Here is a 20,015-nt window from a genome sequence, read left to right as displayed (position 1 = left end):
ATTTAAATGCAACAAAATGTAGTAACTTCTGTCTGTGAGAGCAAGAAAGAAAACTTTTGCATTCACATTGCTCTCCTGATGTGTTTTTTCATATGGGTAAGAGGGGTGAGAGATAGGACTGATCTGAGGCTTATAAGGCACAGTTATAAAACATTACACAGAGCTCAGTGTGAACACGTTGAAGTGATATGGTGTCAGCTCCATCCTCTGCCAGCAACCCCCTTTCCCGCCCCTCCAGCTGGCTGCTGCCCTTCTATGAGAAGAAATGAGCTCACATTTGGCACATTTCTCCTGGGATACAACTTCCAGTCCAGGTTTAGGAATGGCTGTTTAGCTCTTAATGTCCTGAGATGGCTCTTAATCTATTCCCCGCTCTGTTGTTGCACCCTGGAAGCTGTGTCCTCCCATAAACACAGCACAGCTATATGGTTTGCTTTGGGACATTGGGAATCCCTTGGGACTATGAGGACAGCACTGGCAATGTTCTTATCTTTCTGAGATGAATTGATGTGTGCAGATACTGATGTAAGAGGGTACAACTGTGTACAACACTGAGACTACAGACACAGTGTTTTCAGGAGCTCAGTGTGACACTTTGGCCCGTTACTTGTGCAATAGCCATATCAAGTCAAGGTTAAGAAGGGATGTGAGGTTAGTGCCCTCTCAATTAACCTTTGCTTTCCTGTGCAAAAGGAAAACATACTATATTTATAATTTTCTGTCCCATTAGTAATGAGTCTGTCTTGCTGTTAAGAATAAGAGAGGACAAAAAAAACACAGCACTGAAAAGGACTAATACACCAAATTTATACTAATGTCCCTGAACTGAGCTAGCTCAAAGGTGTTTTCCTTTGGGGTAAAGAGAAATCCACCTATTATTCTTTCCCTTTGTTCACAGGAGCAAAATAAACACTGGGAAACTGCTAGAGTATCTTGGTGAGATTTCCTCTTCAGTCCTCATCAAGGTGTCTTCCCCTGTTTCTTTTATGTGATGGATGATTTGGGGCAAGAAGAAAAAGTAAATTTAAAACTATACAGAAAGATATTTGGAATTTTTTTCTTTATTCATTTTTAAGAGACTGAAATAATAAATCCTGGCCCATTTACCTGCATTAGAAAAATCTGAGCATTATTACCCAAAGTTCAGAATATATGCTCACATGCCTGTGCTCCTGTGCCAGTGCCTTCCTTGGGTTTTGGAGACACTCAGATCAAGGGTTTCCTGTGCCAGGGGTTTTCCGTAGGAAATACTCTCTTGATCCCCTCAGAGGCCTTTTGCTTTGACTTGCAAGTAAAAAGGAGGCAAAAATTCCTAAGTGAATTTCCAAGACTGTGAAGCCTGGGGCAGGTGGGATGCTACTGTTCAGCTCACAGTTGCATTCCCAGTAGAAGGGAGCCACTAGCTTCTAGGGAACTGAGGAGACAGTGTTCGAGGAATAGCCACTTTCACCCCAAGATGTCTGATGCTCACTGCAGCTACTTTTCTTTCCACATTGTTTGCCAGGGAATAATACAGTGTTGTAGGAGTATTTTTAACCTTTCCATAGGCAACCTTTTGATCTGGCCATATGGAACAGCATGCAGTTGTTCATGGCAGCAATGGCACTTGCAGTCACTCAGCATCTCAGGTACAGTAAAGAACTCAGGTAGATTGGGTAAAAGGGCATTTTCTCTTTCATCTTTTAACTTCTGTGAGAGCAGAACTTCCATTATTTTGGTAAGAATGTCAGGTATGCAGGATTTTTTGGTTTGTGTGGTCCTCCTGGAGGCTGGCTGAGTGGCAGGTCTGGTGGCAGAAGTCCTTTTTTTGCTTTTACATGGGCTACAGACAAGACAATAGGAAGACAAGCCATTTACCATACCAGCTAAACAGTGTTCATCTGTCCTGACCCTAAATCTGACCTTTGGGAAAAGAAAATAGGTTGAAGTCATTGGTTGCTGAGGCTGACTTGGGGACCTCTGGTTTCATGAGGCGCATGAAATGGAAAGATACCTACTTGGAACTGGAGAACTATTGTCATGGGAAATCCTAGTGTTTCCAGGGAATCATGCTCCTCAGAAGGATAAGATTTACCTTCATAAGTCCTTTTTTCAGTATGGTACAGTTATTCTGGAAGAGTAGATGCACTTTGGTCATAGAGTACCATTTAAAGTGATGTGTAACTTTTTGCTTAGATAAATTAAGCATTTTCTTTTTGTGTATTGCAAACTTGGTATGCCAGAATATTTTATGTACTAAATTTTCAAGATATTCACTTTTAAAAGTTGCAGCAGTTAGTCAGAAATGTCTTCATGTTAACAGTCTTTCTGATGGCAATTACCAATATCCATTCAACTGGCTATGAATTTGTTCTGCCTTGCCTGTTTTCAAAAGCCAGAAATTTCCCAACAGTTTCCCATGTGGGCTTTAATCCAGCTGTTAACTTGGATGGAATGCAATAAAGATACAAAACATTGCGCAAATGAAATCTTATAAACCATACATTTACATTGGTTGAAGTTTTGAAATACATGGTTTTTATAAAGAGTTGAGGTCACTGGCCTTGTCCCCTGTTGTTGCTCACCTAGAGAAGTGCTGATAGCAGTTTCTTCCCCTGCAGTTTGCTGCAGACAGCATTCAGTACTGTGTGAAGTATATATTTAATCTCAGTGACAAACTAGCATCAAGGATGCTCAAGGATTACTCAAGGAAGGATGTGTGGCTTGGCAAGAATTCATATAGGGATGCATTTAAATTTTTCTGAAAAATCTGGGCAGAAAGACCATTACAGAAGAAAAAATACTAGTTTTCTCTCCCTAGCATAACTTTTACAGTAGCTGAAGGCAAGTTTAGGCAGTGGCCTCAGAGGAGCCTTGCATATTGTCACTGACACTTCATCATACCCCGAAACAGTGGGGATATGATAAGAACCAGATGATATAAATTTATTAAGCAAACCAGTGGTTCATATTATCTGGGAAACAACTGGCCTAAATTCAGTATCAATGCTATAGTCCAATAAGCGTTTAATTGTATTTTTCACTGTCTGTATTGCTGTTTAATGTAGGAAACACACTGGGTGCTTGAAAAGAGGACTTCAGCAGCATTTTACTGAAAGAGGAGGAAAACTGGATGTCTCGGAACCAGAGGAGAAAATAAACCACGTGATCTGTGTTTATACACACAGTCTTGTGTGTGGCACTGACAAATAGCTGGATTCTGTAGGGATAGCACTGTTCCCAACAAAATTTTCAATTCAATTCTAATATGCGACTAAGATTTATTTTCTCAAGGTTGAACTTCTTTTATAGACTTCAGGACATGAACAGAGGTCTTGCTGCTCTTCATTTTTCTCCCTCTATGCACCTACACACATGTGCACATATGCTTTTAAAAGAAACCTGGTTCTTATCAGGCATGCAGCTCTTAGATATCCAGGTAGCTGTTGTGATTTAAGGATGTGTGACACTTGTATTCCAGATAGTCTAAATGATTTCTGTGTACTGTAAGCAGAAAGCGTAGGAAGCACCACTGAATGTAACATGAATGCCTGGCAACTCTTTAGAAAATTCAGAAATTACTATTGAACACTGAAGCTAGATTTTTTGAAAAATCAGGTTGGCTGTCTATCTCTATTAGTCTAATCTGATTGTGTCAGATTTGTTTAAATTATGAAAAATCCTCTGTTTGACTTGTAGTTTAAAGCCTTTTTTTTTTTTCTTCTGTAAGCATCTTCACCTGACTACCCTATCTATTGACAGTGATTTCATTTTTTACACATGATCCTTTTTGCTTTCTGGTCCAATTAGACAAGCTGTTTATATTTCTCATTAGACAACTCTTTGGGAGTTCTCCTGCCCATTCCCACAGGAGTTGAGGTATGGGGTGGTAGATGCAGGATCGCCATCAGATTAAGGTGTGAGATATATTAAGATAATAAGGGATTAAGGAAGACCTGGTTTTGATTAGTGCTAACTGATTTCTTTGTTTATATTACTCATCAATAAGCAAATTGCCTGAGGGTGGCATTTCTGACTTGATACTTTTGATGTCAGGGCATCCTGAGTTTCATTTGGACAAAGAATTGGAATTTTTCTGTGAAGCTCAGGCTGACATCCACCTAGAATTGACAGAAGGGATAAGGAAGGTCTTCTGGTACCAGCAACAGGGCATAATGAGCCTTGTCAACTGCATTTTGCTTCTTTGACATACACTGGCATTTTGAGAACCACCAATCTGGAATACCTCTGGTAGAGTAAAAGATTTTTTCTGTGATGGAAAAGATTTTTTTCAGTGATGTTACTTAAAGAAAGATTTAAGTGGTGCCAGCTTTACTCTTTTCAACTATAAGAGAATATACTCCCCTCTATTGCCTCCCCTCCTGCCTCCCACACTTTTTGTTCCTTCTCTTTACTATTTATGATAGGAACTTCAGGGCTTTAAAGAAGTATTGTAGGAGTTCTTGCACTGCAGAACTCCTGACTGCTACTTTAAAGTAAGATCTTTAGCTCGTTTTGACAAAAGTGGGTAGGAATTATTAACTACCTGTATAAACTACTTTTGAAAAATCTATGCTAGACAATGAATTCTTAGCTAGTAATTGTGTATATATCCTTTGAAGCTGGAATAAATCTGTAATGGACAGTTGTTTTCTGATTTGAAATGACTTTTTGGGTATTGCTAGAATTTCAACCTCAATCTTAATTCACAGGAAGGAAAACACTCTACTTTCTTTAACATTAAACATGGATGGTGTTGAGATGAATTATGTTTATTCCACTTGTTAAAAGAAAACTTGGAGCCTGTTCCAGGTTGAGATCACATGTTTTCTGGGAATATATAGGCCTTAAAGCAAATTTTGGAATGCAAGTAATAGGTTCACAGATCTCCTCTGGGTGGGATCACAATTTATGTCAGAAAAACTTGGACCCATAGAATGTCTAGCTGTGCTGATGCCTATCATATGTGGTGGGGTAAGAGTGCTCGGTTCACGTGAGTTTACCTTGCAACCCTCTTAAATAATGTCTTTGAGCTTTCAGCTGTGGGTGAATGATCAGGTCATGCACCCATCTGCAGTTTGAAGGCATTTGTTTTCCTATAAACTGGAAGCACAAACATGTATTTTTATTTTAAGAGAATAAAATTGCAAATACTCATTTTCATTTTATAAAAATTACTCTTCAAAAAGCAGTTGGGTGAAATAACCTCAGTAAGTTCTTATGTCTTCTATTTCCAATGTAAATCTGGAGACTGAGTCACATGTAGTCATAATCAGAATCTGATTGCTTATGAAACTTTAAATTTTACACTTACCCTTGCAATTGCTGTGGGGTTTTTTGTTTTTTCATTTTTTTAAATTTTAATAAAGGTAAGATAAAATAAGTGTGTCAAATAATTGTTACACACTCATTACACAGGCCCCAAATTATCTCTCACAGACTGAATTAATTTTCTTTTTTACTCATTAATAAAATTATTCAAGGCTGGTATATTTCACCATATTTCATTACTACTACTCAGCTTCACTGAAGGTGAAATTATTTCAGTGTTGAGTTATCTCTGTGTCTCAAATAATCCCTTAATGTTGCCGACAAACAGGTGGTCCTGGTTGATGCCACAGCATTGCCAGCTGGGCAAGGGAGGGGATTTTCCTGCTCTGCTCTGAGCTGGAGTGCTCTCACCTTGAGTGCTGGGGGCAGTTTTTGGGTGCCACAATATGAAAAAGACATTAAAGTGTTAGAGAGTTCCAAAAGAGTCCAGCAAAGATGGTGAAGGGCCTTGAAGAGAAGCCATGTGAGGAGCAGTTGAGGTCACTTGCCTTGTTCAGACTGGAGAACAGGGGACAGACCTCATTGCAGTTACAGCTTACTCGTGAAGGGCAGAGGAAGGGCAGGCACTGAGCTCATCTCTGTGGTGATGACCAGTGACAGCACCTGAGGGAATGGCCTGAAGATGCATCAGGAGGAGGTTTGGGCTGGATACCAGGAAGAGGTTTCCACTGAGAGGATATTTGAACACGCTAACAGGCTTCCTAGGGAAGTGGTCACAGCACCAGCCTGACATAGTTCAAGAAGTGTTTGGACAATGCTCCCAGGCACATGGTGTGACTCTTGGGCTGTCCAGTGCAGGACAAGGAGTTGGGCTTGATGATTCTGATGGGTGTTTTCCAACTCAGTATCTTCTATGATGCTGTGAAAACTAAAGCTGATTGTTGTAACATGGGCCAGCAGTGATGCTCGCCAATGTTTAAGGTGTACCTTTAAAGTCTCACTCATATAATTGTTTTTCTCTTTCATTAATTTCAAGTGCAGTTAGAACTGCTATTCACCAGGTGCTGGCCCACAGCACAAGTAAAGTTTTGAAGGAGAACACTGCCTATGTCCATCAGACACAAGCATTTTTGCTGCAACTTTGCTAGATTAGTCAGTTTTTCCAGCAAAACCACATTGCCTGCTAGGGACAATATCTATCTATATGGTTAAATCATTTGTGTCCTTACAAATCTATGTTTTTGTGGTGCATTTGCATGAATGAAAATGAAATGCTGAATATAGGTGTGACTGCTTTATTTGAGACAAGTACTGCTATATGTTTATGACTTAAGCCTCAGAGAGCCGAGCATTTCTGCATCCTTCAGTGCTGCTTCTCTATGAAGTTGTTTGAGCACAGCCACTGGCATTAAAAATAGCATGGTTATCAACATTCTGATGTTGGTAACTTCTGCTTTTCAGAGAACGTGCATTTTCTTCTTTAAACTAGCAAACAGTAGGGAAACTTTGTCCAGCAAGTTTCATAGACCTTTAGACAGAGAAGCAATAATAGTTGAAACTCTTTGTAGTAAGCGCATGAAAGTGATTATATAGAATGCCTTTTTAGCATGTTGATTCACTATGTTGTGTTCCAGTTTTTCCTTAGGAGCATTTTGGAAGTTTCCTTTCAATATGCCTTTTCATAGCTTCTAACACAGCAGCAGCAAAACTTCAGAGCACAGTGTCTGATGTCTGTAATACTCCATTTCTTAATCAGAAAAGATCCTTTGTCTCACTGTTGTTCAAAGAGCTGTCTTAGACTAGTCTTCACTAGCCTCAAACTGAGATGAAGTAGGATATTCAAAAGATGAAAGGGAATTCATACACCATTCGCTACTAAGGAACTGTTGTCAACCAGTAGGCATGCCAGAGAGGAACAGATTTATTCAATTTATTCGGTACTTTTAATAACCAAGATGATATCCACTAAAAAGAAATGTTAAACTAGCAACAGAGGTTTTGATGCTGAAATGTTTTCTCCTGATTTCTTTTTTTTTCCTTTTCCCTCTGCTCAGAGCTCCAGAACAGCTCGCTCGGAGGAAGACCGAGACTCGCTGTGGGACGCCTGGGGCTCATGGAGCGAATGCTCACGCACCTGTGGAGGAGGGGCTTCCTATTCACTAAGACGCTGCCTGAGCAGCAAGTAAGTGGCTGAATGTTTTTTACTTTACTGAGGGAAAAATTCAACCTACTTATATGTGTCAGACCATAAGAAGTAACCAGTAGAAGCCTTGACCCACATTGAAATTTCCACCTTGTTGTCAAAAAATTATGGTAATGTTTTGGGTTTTTTTTTTTTAATTTGGGCAAACAGCCAATGTGCTTGATAAGGCAACACCCTTTAAAATAAAGCAAGAATTTATGGAGATAAAAAAGTGGTCTGGACACCTTAAAAGGCTGCCAGCTCCTGAACTTCCCTCCACTTTCACCATTTAAGCAGTAAGAGCTGTCATGCACTTGTACCAGAATACAGATAATTCACTGCATTTAGTACCCCAGAGTCTCAGCCACCCTGACTATAAAAGCAACACATTAATCAAATGAGTCATCCTGAGCTATATAAGAAAGAGTAACAATGCTACAAAGGATATCTTGCAAATTAAATGTCAAATAGGAAGTATTCAATACCAGTACGGCCCCTCTTAACAGAGATAAAATGGTCTAGTACAAGGGTGAATTCTGGGTACTCAGTAAGGCATCTGAGATTGTATTCCTACCCAGTTACTAGCTTGCAACGGAAAAAGAATCACTCATTTGACATGTTTTCCACTCTGTACTCTATGTAAAGTTTTACCTGCAAAATATTTCTAGGAAATATTATTTCTATCTACTTTAGGAAAAAATTTAACTGCAGTAAACATGGTATATATGATAAATATTAACAGATTTCTGATAAAGAATATGAAGGGAAACTTCCAGATCCGACCTTTATGGCTTATTGCCACTTAATCATAAGGTTTCAACCTTATATAATGTAGGATAAAAAAATCTAATTCAATTTTCCATCCTGCATACTTTCTTTCATATTTTTATTCACGTGCTTGTAAAACTGATGTTGATATAACAAACAGCAGCCATACAGTCCAAATAATTTCCTCTGTCTGACGCTTTGATATGTGATGTTGTTTAGTGAAGACAGGAAGCAGCATAAGGCATTGAATGTAACACCAGAATAGGATATTGTGTATTTTAGCTTTATCTGTGAACAGTCTCTTAGTAGCCCCATTTATTGAGTTGACTGTGTACAAAAATCTGCTGGAAGAAAAGATGGGCACAGGCATCTGTTGAAATAAGTGGAAAACCAGTACTTTGCAATTGCATTCCCATGGATTAAAAAAAAAAAAAATTATTTTAATTGTGGGACCGGATTGTAATTGTTGTGATTCTGAATTCATCTCAAAATATGAAATTTCAGAGACAGAAACTTAATTTTAATCATAGCATATCATTTCCCATACTTAAAAAAAAAAAAAGACCGTAAATATGTTATTTTAATGTAAACTTGAACCTAGAGGTACCAGGAGATCTGGGGAATCTGAGCAATAGGTGCTTTCTTTCCTCCCGCATGAGAACTGTCTCTGTAGGTTCCAGAGGCCAAATCTTGGAGTTCCAAATGGTAGTAGCAGTTGTCATGGCATGTGACAACGTGAGTATAAACCATTTCTTCTGGACTCCGTTTGACTCTTGTGCTGCTCAGGATGACCTGGAAGCTAAACAAGTGGAACAGGCAATGACCTCATAAATCACTCTAAATTAGGTTTCATACTACACTACCTTACTACTGTCCCTTCAGGACGCAAGCAATGCTTTCTGCCATAAGAAACCAACCACAAATTATGACCCATTCAGACATGGAAACCTCCAATTTTTGGGATAGGAAGCAGGGGGTTAATTAGGTGTGTGATTTTGGTAGCCAGTAGCAATAAATCATAAATCGTAACATTTGTCTTGGAATTAGCGCTTTATCAAATGTGCAATAGTTTTTCATTTTTTCCTAGTCTATGTGCTATTCTTAATTAAGTAAAGGGTTTAGATGATTAATTTTTCTGCTAAGCAAGCATTTTAAGCCACTAAGTCAGAGAGGGAGCAAGGTAAAGAAACTCATCGAAGGTTTCCAAATAAGCTTGTTCACATGAGTACTTCAAAGCTGACAAGGCTTGACCAAAATGTCCATCTCTGAGAGACAATTTCTTGGTCAGTACAGTTTATCTCATTTATTTGTTGTGTGTAATTTCACTGCATCTTGAAAGAATATAGTAGATTCTTCTGCAAATGAAAACTGGCAACACATTTAGAACAAATTGGAACAAATTAATCCTAAATATTTCTCATCCTGGGAGGAATGCTTATAATGCCTTTTATGTTTTAGCTCTGTATGAGATGACTTTCAGAGCATCATATGAATAGAGAGAGCCTAGTGCATCTGCTTTGAAAAAATGCAAAGACTAATTGCCCATTCCTAAACACCATTAATATATATAGCTAAATAAAGGAAACCAGCTTTCTTTCCAGCTTTTATTTGCCAAAGTTATGTTCGTGCTTGTGTTGTTTGTTTTGGAAACATGTTTTGTGTTAGTCCTTCACAGCTGTGATGAAAGAATGGAAAGTGTTAGTGAAAAATTCTGTATTCTTGTGTTTTAAATAGCAAAAATTTCAGGATACTGGCTGTTTAGCAGTACATTTCATTAGAACAACTGGTTCTGATTATGCTAATGACATTATGCTAGTGATATAAATACACATGCCAGTCACACAAGCAGACAGGGGTTGTCAGCCCAAGTCAATTTTATGTCCTCATGCTGACAGCAAGCATTGGGCACCAAGAGCAGAATGAACCCCAGGAAAAGAAAATTTTATTAATTAGACTACCAAAACTCAAAGTATTACACTTTTCACATTCTTTATTCCCATTAACTCTTTATAACTTCTGATACTTTTGTTATTTACACAAAAGAACAGACCCTCTTCAAATGTTACTGAGTTTTGCCTCAACTCACTTGAGGGCGAACCCTCTGGGCTATTTATATACTAGGTGGATTTTTATCATTTTAGAATGTTTTGTCCTTCTATTTCCCTTTTTTTTTTCTTTTTTTTTTTCTTTTTTTTTTTTTTTTTTTTTTTGCTGACCTGCCACACAGTACTACTCATGAAAACCTGTTCAGAGGAGAACCATAGACCACTCCTGTTTTTCTTGAGGGCCAAACTACCAGCACTTGAACTTCTACAGGGAACCAAGTTTTATTAGCTATTGGCTGCTTTGGATGCAGAGATTATGGAAATACAGGTAGAGAGGCACTTCATTACGGGCTTTGCCCTCTTCCTTAGAGGGCATCTGTTGCAGCAAATAAGAGTTGATTGCACAGCACTGCTGGTATTTGTCATCTAGTAAAGAGATTGATAATAACTCAAATACCTTCCATCCAAGTTTTAATATTTGTCCATATTGATTCGAGTAAACTCAAACACAGTAATAATAAATATCTGAATTAGATATCTGAAATTCATGTGTATTTATTTCCTGTACTGGGATACATTTTCAAATTGTAAAAGAAATTATAAATTCTCTTATTCATTTGTTCACCCATCCTGATCTAAAAATATTGTGTGTTTTCTGGAATTGTAGTTTACATATTGATGAGTGCTACAGTAACAGCGATACCATTTTGCTCTGTCTAGGCTTGGCAAGAAGATAATTGTGATTCTTTTTCCCATCATCTTCCTAATTCACCATCACTTTTTTTAAAGTTAGGCTGCATGTAGCAAAAGATAAGTGTGTCCTAGAGATTTGCAAACTGGTTTTGCTTATAGTAGACATACTTTTGAAGGTCAGGTTTAGTAAACTAGCTTATTAGCTAACATTAGGTCAATTTTATGATGTGTGGATTTCTCATAAGACAGAAAGGGCCTAAAGTAAATTAGATTTTTTAAATTAGGGAGTAATATTTTCTAATTTTGATCACATGTATTGTTGATTTACAAATCCAACATCAAATGGTTCCTGTTTGTCTGACAGTGATGGAATAAATGCATGTTATTCATGTTAGTTCAAAGTTAAATAAGAGAATAAGAAACCGGTAATAACATTTCTGACTGGCATTGAAAACAGGAAACATCAAAAACTGCACATTTGAAAAGATACTGGTTTAAGTTTCATCTGTATACAACTTTGTTGCCAAAATATTGGCTACTGATGCTGCTTTACACCTGAATTTAGAATGTAGTCCCAGCAAGTGGCTGTGACCCTAATTTTCAGGCTGCATTGACAGAGCCATCTGTCTCATGGGCTTTGATTCCCAGGGATTCTGAAGTTTTTCACATCTAACACTGATAAAGGGTCCTTTAAACTTTCTGAGTGAAAATTACAATGGTGCAGTTATGTAGGTTGGGGGTTGCTGCTTTAACAGATAGAAGCTAACATATATTACTGTAATTGTTGTGTAAAGATATAAATGCAGCCTGCTCTATCTTGGCGCTACTAAATAAGCCAGATTAGGCTTTTAAAAATTTATTAAATGTTCCTATATTGGTCAAAATTATCAGTTTAAATACTTGAGAATAAGCACTTTTCTAGTTTAAGGTCTGTGGAGTAAAGAGCAAAAGATTTGTGCACAAATGCTATCAAAGTTTTAAAATACATCCCCAAAAATAAATGTCAATCTGTTGAAGCATACCACACTACTCATGAAGAGAACAGTCAATGTCATAAAATTCTTAGGTGACCTGCACTATGGAATTATTTAGGAGGATGTTTCTTATTAATTTTGTATAAAACTGTATCTGTATACTAGTGTAGTATATTGCTTCCTTCAAAGACTCTCAGGATACCTGAATTGCTGGTTTTTTTTCTGCTTCAGTTGATACCTCTAGATAGTTTACTCTGTAAAGGATATCCTCCGTGATATATTGTATGATTCCAAAAAGCTGGAAGAAATTTTTAGTTTCTTTAGTTTGTAAGTGCTTCTAGTTAAGTCTGTGCCCCCTAGCAGCATTTTAAAAGGAATTTATTATTCTATATACTCTGCGATCAGTGAAATCTGTAATTATGAGAATTTTGAAACCATTTTCTGGTTTCATTTGATGAAGAAATTAATTCAAATTTTTTGAAAAAGATTACAGCTCTAACTCTGTCTAATGGCAGAAGCAGCAAGTAATCCATCTGAGTCAACATGTCAGCAGTATAAGAAGCTTCAAATTTCACACAATGTAAATCAGCATTGTAATCTGTGGAGTGACTGCTGATGGTCTTTAGAAAACCGCTTAGACACACTGTGCTGCCTGTCCTAATTTCTGGCTTCAGTGCCTCACTTAAGTTCTAAAATTGTTGAAAATGCTTTCCTAGTGTAGTTTTCCTATGGTATCCCTTGCTAGACTTGACACGGAGATGTTACGTATTGGTGTTCTGGGTGAAAAACTAGTGTGTAGTGGAACGAACAGTACTCAGCATTGTAGTTACAGGTGAGTGATGGATATGGGCTCCATAAATGCATCTCCCTGTTGAGAAGTGGCCTGTAAAACAAAAATGTCTGTGAAGCTCTCACTCAGGTTCACTGAAAGAGATCTTGGCTATTCATAAGTCTTTCAATAAATCTGTTCCTGAACTTAAATCAAAAAGAATTAAATCAGTCAGACCTTTGCATGATGTAGAGTTTTTGTAAGCCTTAATTCCTGTAAGAAACTTAAGATATGATTCTCTAAAGACTGAAGCACTAGACTGTACATAAGAAATTTCAGTGGAAGTGGGCTAACACACATGATTTAGATGTTGGTGCAAACCTCCTCAGAGAGTGGAGAGCTTGCAATCCTGTTCAGCACATTTGCTTCATAAAGACCAAAACCTGCAAAACCTGGATCCTGCTCCAATTTGTAGAATGTTCAGATTTGGGATGTTAGTACTTTTGGGCCTGCATTATGTTCTATATGGTATATTTATGATATAGCACAACAGGTGAGATTTTATATTGTAGTTCTTTCCACTTTGGTTGTGAAGAGACTTATCATCCTTGTTTTGCTGAAAGGTGCTTTTTTTAAAAATTTTTGCTTTTCTGCCTTTCTTTTAGTAAAAAACATTCACAACTGTAATTGCTTTCTATATATCTGTAATACATGTTATATGTACAAATCTAAAGACACTTCTTAAAATATTATAAAGAAAATAAAAAATATTGTGGTGATGAAAACATATGTGAGACTAACTGCTGAAAATAAACAGTATCCTGAAAGCACTCTGACCCTGGGGGTTATTTTGTATTTTCCATTTTTTTCTTAAATTTGATCTTTGTTATTTTAAGTGGACTAGCCAGTCATATTTTTGTGTGTTTAGGGCATGTTATTTCATGCCAGCTGTTACTTAGAAAACAACAATCAGTGACTTGGAATAAGACAAAGAAAAACTTAAAAATAAAAGTTTACTGGAAGGATACCATACAAGCTGTATCAAAAGATTTGCTAAATTCTAATAAAAATACATCTACTACTCAATGAGATGGCTGGCCTTGTTACATAAGGAAATTTAGTTAAACCAAACTTTCCTCTTGTGGTCCCATCACATTCACATTGGGAATGTGAATGTGTAACATTCACATTCCCAGTCTTTCTTCACAGAAGAGGTGTTTCACCCCATTAATTATTTTTGTGACCTGGATATGCTCATACAGCTCAGGTTCTGACTGTTTCTGGGGACACAGACCCGAACACAACACTCCAGATGGGGTCTCATGAGAGCATAGTGGAGGGAGAGAATCATCTCCCTTGACCTGGTGGCCGCACTTCCCTCTATGCAGCCCAGCATAACGTAGGCTTTCTGGACTGCAAGTGCACGTTGTCAGCTGATTTTTAGTTTTTCATCCACCAGTATTCCCAAGCCCTTCTCTGCACTTGGCCAGTTAATCACTCAGTCTGTACTCATAGTGGAGATTGCTGCCATGCAGGATCTTGTGCTTGGCCTTGTTGAGCATCATGAGTTGCACATGGGGCCACTGATGCTAAGTATAATAGCAGCAGTTACATCAGAATTATTGATTGCCTAATACCAAGGTTGTGGAAAACCTTATTTATAAAAAAAATGGGTCTTTCATGGCCCCAGATCACTAAACATTTTTATATGCCTGGCTGGTTCTCTACATGTAGTGACTGAAGTTGATATTTTCCTCATTGTTTATCTTTTTGATTGCAGGAGTAAGAATATTTATATGATCTGTAACTAAACCTGCCAGGGAAATTTGGCTTGTTCATCCATGCCCACTTTTCTTGTCTCAAAGTTAACTATTTATGTAACTCTTCTGATATTTCACATTTCAACATGCAGGAACTTGTAGGAGACAGTTTTCTAAACACAGAGAATGAAAGATTTCTACAGATGCATGGCAAAACATACCAGCGCATCTCAACAACCCATGGTGGCAGGAAAGTGCTTGTGTGATGCCTTTAGAGGCTACCTAGAACAGAGGCTAGACAGTCTTAAAAGAATAAAGTAGGTATTTATTAAAAAGGCCTCCAAAGAATACACCTTGGGCCATACAGGAACCCAGCCACGGCTACACCCAAGATGGACAACTGGTCATGAGTTTTCACACTTTTATAAGTTTTGGTCCATTTAAATATTAGGATGAATTGTCCAATTACAGCTTCAGGTTATGAAGTCCCGTTCTCCCTGACTGCTCTCCTCAATTTGCTGTTGTTGACACTTTTTGGGCCTGAGGCTGCAACAGTGTCCTTGGTTCTTGGGCTGGAAAAGGATTGTTTTGTCTGACTAAACTGTGAGGAGAACTTGCTAACACTTTATATGAAGTTCAGAGTTAAACACTAATGCAGTATAGAATCTGAAAAATATGAAAGCTAAAACTTAAGGCATCATGTGAACAGAAGGATATGGAAAAATCTTTTAAATTCTTTGCAAATTATTGTCAATTGAGTGATTTAGACATGAGTCTAGCAGACCCATAGTTTAAAAAAGTAAACTCCTTAAAGTCAATGCAGTCCTGGTGCATCATTCTTGCTCAAAACAATTTGGTGTTCAGGGCCCTCCTTCGCAATTACTTTACAGGAAAAGGGGCCTTCTGGGAGAGTAAAAGAGACTGACTACTCCTCAGAGAAGCACAAAAATTGTGTTGAGGATGACAGGGGGTCATAACACTGTGCCAGATTTGGGAAAGAGCTGAGAGCAACAGTGTGAAGAAAGGGAAATGCAAGATGGTGTTACCCCCATGTGTGTAGCCTGGCTTCATGCCACAGCCAGACTAAGATCTCATGGGAAATGTCAGACCCACAGCATATTTATCTCACAAGTACAATGCAGAAACCAGAATCTGTCCCAGAAAAGTGTCTGTCAAGGGGTGTGAAAATAAAGTAGTGGCGATTATTCAACATCGCATCAACTTCCAAACCCTGTAGTGAACAGCTGCATCAAAATTCTTATGCACAAAAATAACCCACCCATGGCTTATAGTTGCTTGTTTATGTGCAGACTTGTTTCTTAAGTAAAGCAGTTCAAACTCTGATGACTGCTGAGAGTGGCAGGAGTTGATGAGGTCCTCTGAAAATCTCTTCATGATCTTCGGTAATTACTGATAAAGGAAACATTGGCAGGGGGTTGCTGTTCATTCTGGCATGGATTTTTGCAAGGCTTCTAACTCTAGCTGAGCACAAATACACATCTATTGAGGCCTTTGAGGGGGGACTTGAACTAAGTCTGTCTACAAACTGGAGCCTGGAGAAATAAATACCAGGGGTTTGGGTTGTTTACATTAAGAGAAGAGAATATTTTAATATATTAAAAGTTGTTAACCTCTTTCAGAAACTTTACTGGAAACAAGTGACTAAGTTTAAGGAATGAAACATGATTCCCAACAGCTTGCTTTTCTTTCATATTCACATGATAATAATTCCCTGTCAAGCCAAACCCTCAGCTACCTTTTTCCACTGAAAAATCCCCTGCAGTGTAGATAACAGAGACAGCTGAAGTACCGCTTAGTTCTCCCACTCTTTCTGTGCCCTTCAAGATGAACTTGCCATGTTGTTTGACTTCAGAGTTTTCCTGCTGGCTGTATGTACTCCTTGTTGATAGGAGTTGCCATTTATATCCTGAAGAGATCAGAGGATAAATGATGCCTGTATCTCACAAGATGGGCTCAGTAGTCTGCCGTGATCCTTCCTTGCATGCTAAAGGCTCAGTGCTTGGAGTTCTGCGCAGTGTCCATGCTGATATATGCGTGCAAATCCCATGAGTTTGAATTCCAAAATAGTTGCTTGTGCTTGAGAGAATCTGAAATACTGTCCTGAGGTAGGGTAGATCTGAAACACAAACTACTATGCAAATCTATTGTGAAATATATGATGTAAGGCTGAAAGCTGTTACTTGCTTTTGGCTGATGGGTGATAACTGGGAAACTAATGAGTTTAAACAACCAAACTCCAAAGTATGTTTTTGCTGAGGAAACAAGGAGAATTTTCCAAGTGTGTTTCCTCATCTTCATGAATCATAAGAGCATTAGCTGCATCCAGAATTGCTTATTTTATCTTAACATCACTGGCCATTAGCCAGAAGAGAAAAATGGAAGAAAATAATGGCATAGTTGTTTTTTTCATATATCTAATGAAAGAACCTACTATTTTCCCTAATGCAGAGAATAAGTGAAAAGTAAGTAGGTTTGGGTTTTTTTATTTCAAAACAGATAGTATGAAGAAACCATGAAAAGGAGAAAAAACTGAGAGGCAAATGATAGAAAGAAGGCTAAAGTTTTCCTGGAAGTTCAGTGGTTCTAAGAATAATCAGTTACAGTAATTGAAATTGTGCTAATAGGAAGTCTGTGTGAAGCAAAGTGATGTTTGATGGTTTGTGTGGCATTTCTGAGAGACACATGGGGCAGGTATCAAGCCTGATGAACAAGCTATTCAGAGTGGTAAATGAGGCCTGTGCTAGGGCTGCCTGCATTCTGCATAATTTACTTTATTTACTATCTATCATTAGCGAAGTACCTTTATTGAATGCAATATAAACATGTTTTCCACAGTATTTTTCCAAGCTTGCCTATATAGCTTAGTAATTACTGGAATAGTGTGTGTGGGAGTGTGTGTGTGTGTGTTGCTTGGGTGTTTTGTTGTTGTTATCGGGTCTTTTAGTTGGGTTTTTTATTTCATAGTCTATTATGAATATAATTTTTGTTATTGTAGTGCCCAAACCAATTTTTTTCTACTGTGCACATTTTTCACTTCTGTGTATGGTTGAGATCAGAATTCATTGAAGTTAAATATGCAATGCTACAAAATCACTGAATTAGTGATAGTGATTAATGATATTTCTGTTATACTTTTAATATAATTTTTATATGCCAAATGCTACACAACAAAAAGTGTTATCTTTCCACTTAGGTTTATTCTGAAAATATGATGAAGTTTATTTACTTGTTTGTCTCCTCTTATGATCACTTAGACAACTGTGGTATGTAAATGACTACTGGATGAATTTTATAATTAAGTCTTGTGGATAATGAAGACAGAGAGGATGACTTCAATAACTTAAAGAAAACTTGTTCAATTAGTTTTAGAGTTAACTCAATATGGGAAAAGTTTCTCTGTTTTAAAAATATATATTTTTTTAAAGTGAAGAAAAATCAGTGCAGATGCTGCTGTCGTTTCCCTTGGATAGTTCAAAATAGTTTGAATTTTAAAAATCAGGCTTGGCAGGCATTTATTCCTGAAGGAATGTGTGCTTGTTAAGTCATGGCCAAAAAAAAGAAGGGGGGAGAGGGAAAGTTGTGAAATTAAGAAATTAAAAATGTTAGGAATTCTATTCTTTTGAAGGATACGTTTTAAAAGCCAAACTCTGCATTCTGATTTGCGTGAAGGCCACGGCAGAGTATACTGTCTGAACTCATAAAATATGTGAAACTTCACCTAAGGTCAAATGCTCAGAGTACATGCTGCTGAGTGCTAAAAAGGTATCTGGCTGTTGACCTTTCTTTTAGGAGCCCTGCCAGCATCAGGGCTGGTATGGGTGTGCTGTGGGACAAAAGGAGGAGAACCACGGAGAGCACACATCAGGCTATGTGCTCTCCTTGCTCTTTGAATGTTGTTCTGCACCAGTGAATTGAGGGGAAGCTTTATGCTCTCCTTTCCTCATATCGAAGTGGGGAAAAGCTATGTCACGCTAGCCTGAAAGAGGTGAAATCTAAACTGAATGAGAGTAGGTTTAAGTTAAATATTTTGAGTAGTGGGTTCTTGGGGTTTTTTTTATGTGAGAGTGGTCAGGCACTGAAACAAGTTGTCAGGAGAAGCTTTGGGTGTCCCATCCCTGAAAGTGTTCAAGGCCAGGTTGAATGGGGCTCTGAGCAATCTGGTCTAGTGAAAGGTGTCCCTGTCAATGGCAGTGGGATTGGAAGGAGATGGCCCCTTCGAACCCAAACTATACTCTAAGTTCATGCTGCTGCAGGCGTAGTTCCTTCATCCCAGTGCCCAGTTGTTCCCCAGAAGACAAAGCTGCCGGGTCAGACTGTACCAGTGCTAGAGTGTGTGCCCAGGTAGACACAGAGCTATGTCCTTGTGAAATCATTAGGAATTGCATGGAGACGCAAGACATTATTCATGTCATTCAGATGTTTTTCAGCTAAAGTCTGTATTCTCACTTCTAATCTCACTTACAAGCTGATACTACCTTCTAGAGAGTAATTTTTAAAGCAGAGGTGGAAAACTAAGGAGCTGTATATTTCATACCTCAATAGGGACAGATAACATTTTACTTTGGGGAAGAAGGCTGGTAGGGGAGAAGGTGATAAAAAATACATATGGGAAAGATAATGACACAGTAAACATTATGTGTTGGCTTTTTATATTCAGCTATTAATGGTTTTGGGTTTGTTTTTAATTTTTGGACACAGGACCTGTGAAGGGCGAAACATCCGGTACAGGACATGCAGCAATGTGGTAAGTGAAGTACAGCTTTGATGTGATACAGTCATCACTTATGATAATCACGTCCATATTACTGAGGATAATTTGGTGAAGTGATAGTGAAACTCTTGTAGCTACCTAAACTATTTTCATACCACAGAACCCAGAAGCATAGGCAAACCTTTGTCAGTTTCTTGAAATGTGGAGAGATTATGGCATAGCCTGATGCTAAAACTGTCTGGAAGGGATTGCATTCACGGCCACCATAAGTAGAGAGTCAGTGAAACTTCAAGGTTGCTCTTTACAACCTCTCTTGCAGAATCAAGACATCTTGTGTTCCCAGTAGGGCTTTGATAACCAGCTGGTTCACATTGGGTAGTCTGTCAGGCTGGAGGATTACAAAGTTAAGAATTGAAGACAAGTTAGTAGAAGATATACATTATTCTATGGTTCTATATATTTCTGTTCACCTGTGCCCTCCCAGCATTTTAATTCTGTTGTGTATCTTAGAAAAGCAGTTTTACATAGCCTGTATTAGTGTTTTGGCATTTCCAAAGGCTCTTGCTGTTTCTTTTAATATGTGGCAAATATAGTTTTCAATACAATAAGTAAGAAACTTCAACTTCTGTCTCAACAAAGTGAAAGTGTGTTTTCACTGTTGAAAATTGAAATAGAGGCTTTCATATGGAAAGTTTTATTGGGTGCCAAGAATAGTAAAGGCTCTCAAGTTACATGGAGAAATGTCAGTTTTACCAGTAAAGATGGAAAATGAAATCAAATGTACACCGGGCCAAGCTTTCTCATGCCTGATAGGGACATATTCAGAAGCCTTTGAATACATG

The 20,015-nt window shown here is 38.1% G+C and overlaps 1 protein-coding gene across 1 annotated transcript in view; it reads left to right on the top strand.

The window, feature by feature from the left end:
- Positions 1-20,015, top strand: part of ADAMTSL1 (ADAMTS like 1) — a 178,290-nt gene that overhangs the window by 7,582 nt on the left and 150,693 nt on the right. The window contains exons 2-3 of the mRNA XM_059874000.1: positions 7,305-7,432; positions 19,161-19,206. Coding sequence (XP_059729983.1) covers positions 7,305-7,432; positions 19,161-19,206 — 174 coding nt within the window. The remainder of the gene's footprint in view (positions 1-7,304; positions 7,433-19,160; positions 19,207-20,015) is intronic.

This window comes from Haemorhous mexicanus, chromosome Z, assembly GCF_027477595.1.
Source record: "Haemorhous mexicanus isolate bHaeMex1 chromosome Z, bHaeMex1.pri, whole genome shotgun sequence".
In the NCBI taxonomy this organism is placed as follows: domain Eukaryota; kingdom Metazoa; phylum Chordata; class Aves; order Passeriformes; family Fringillidae; genus Haemorhous; species Haemorhous mexicanus.
Note: the sequence above shows the minus strand (reverse complement) of the source record. Positions and strands in the feature narration are given on the sequence as shown.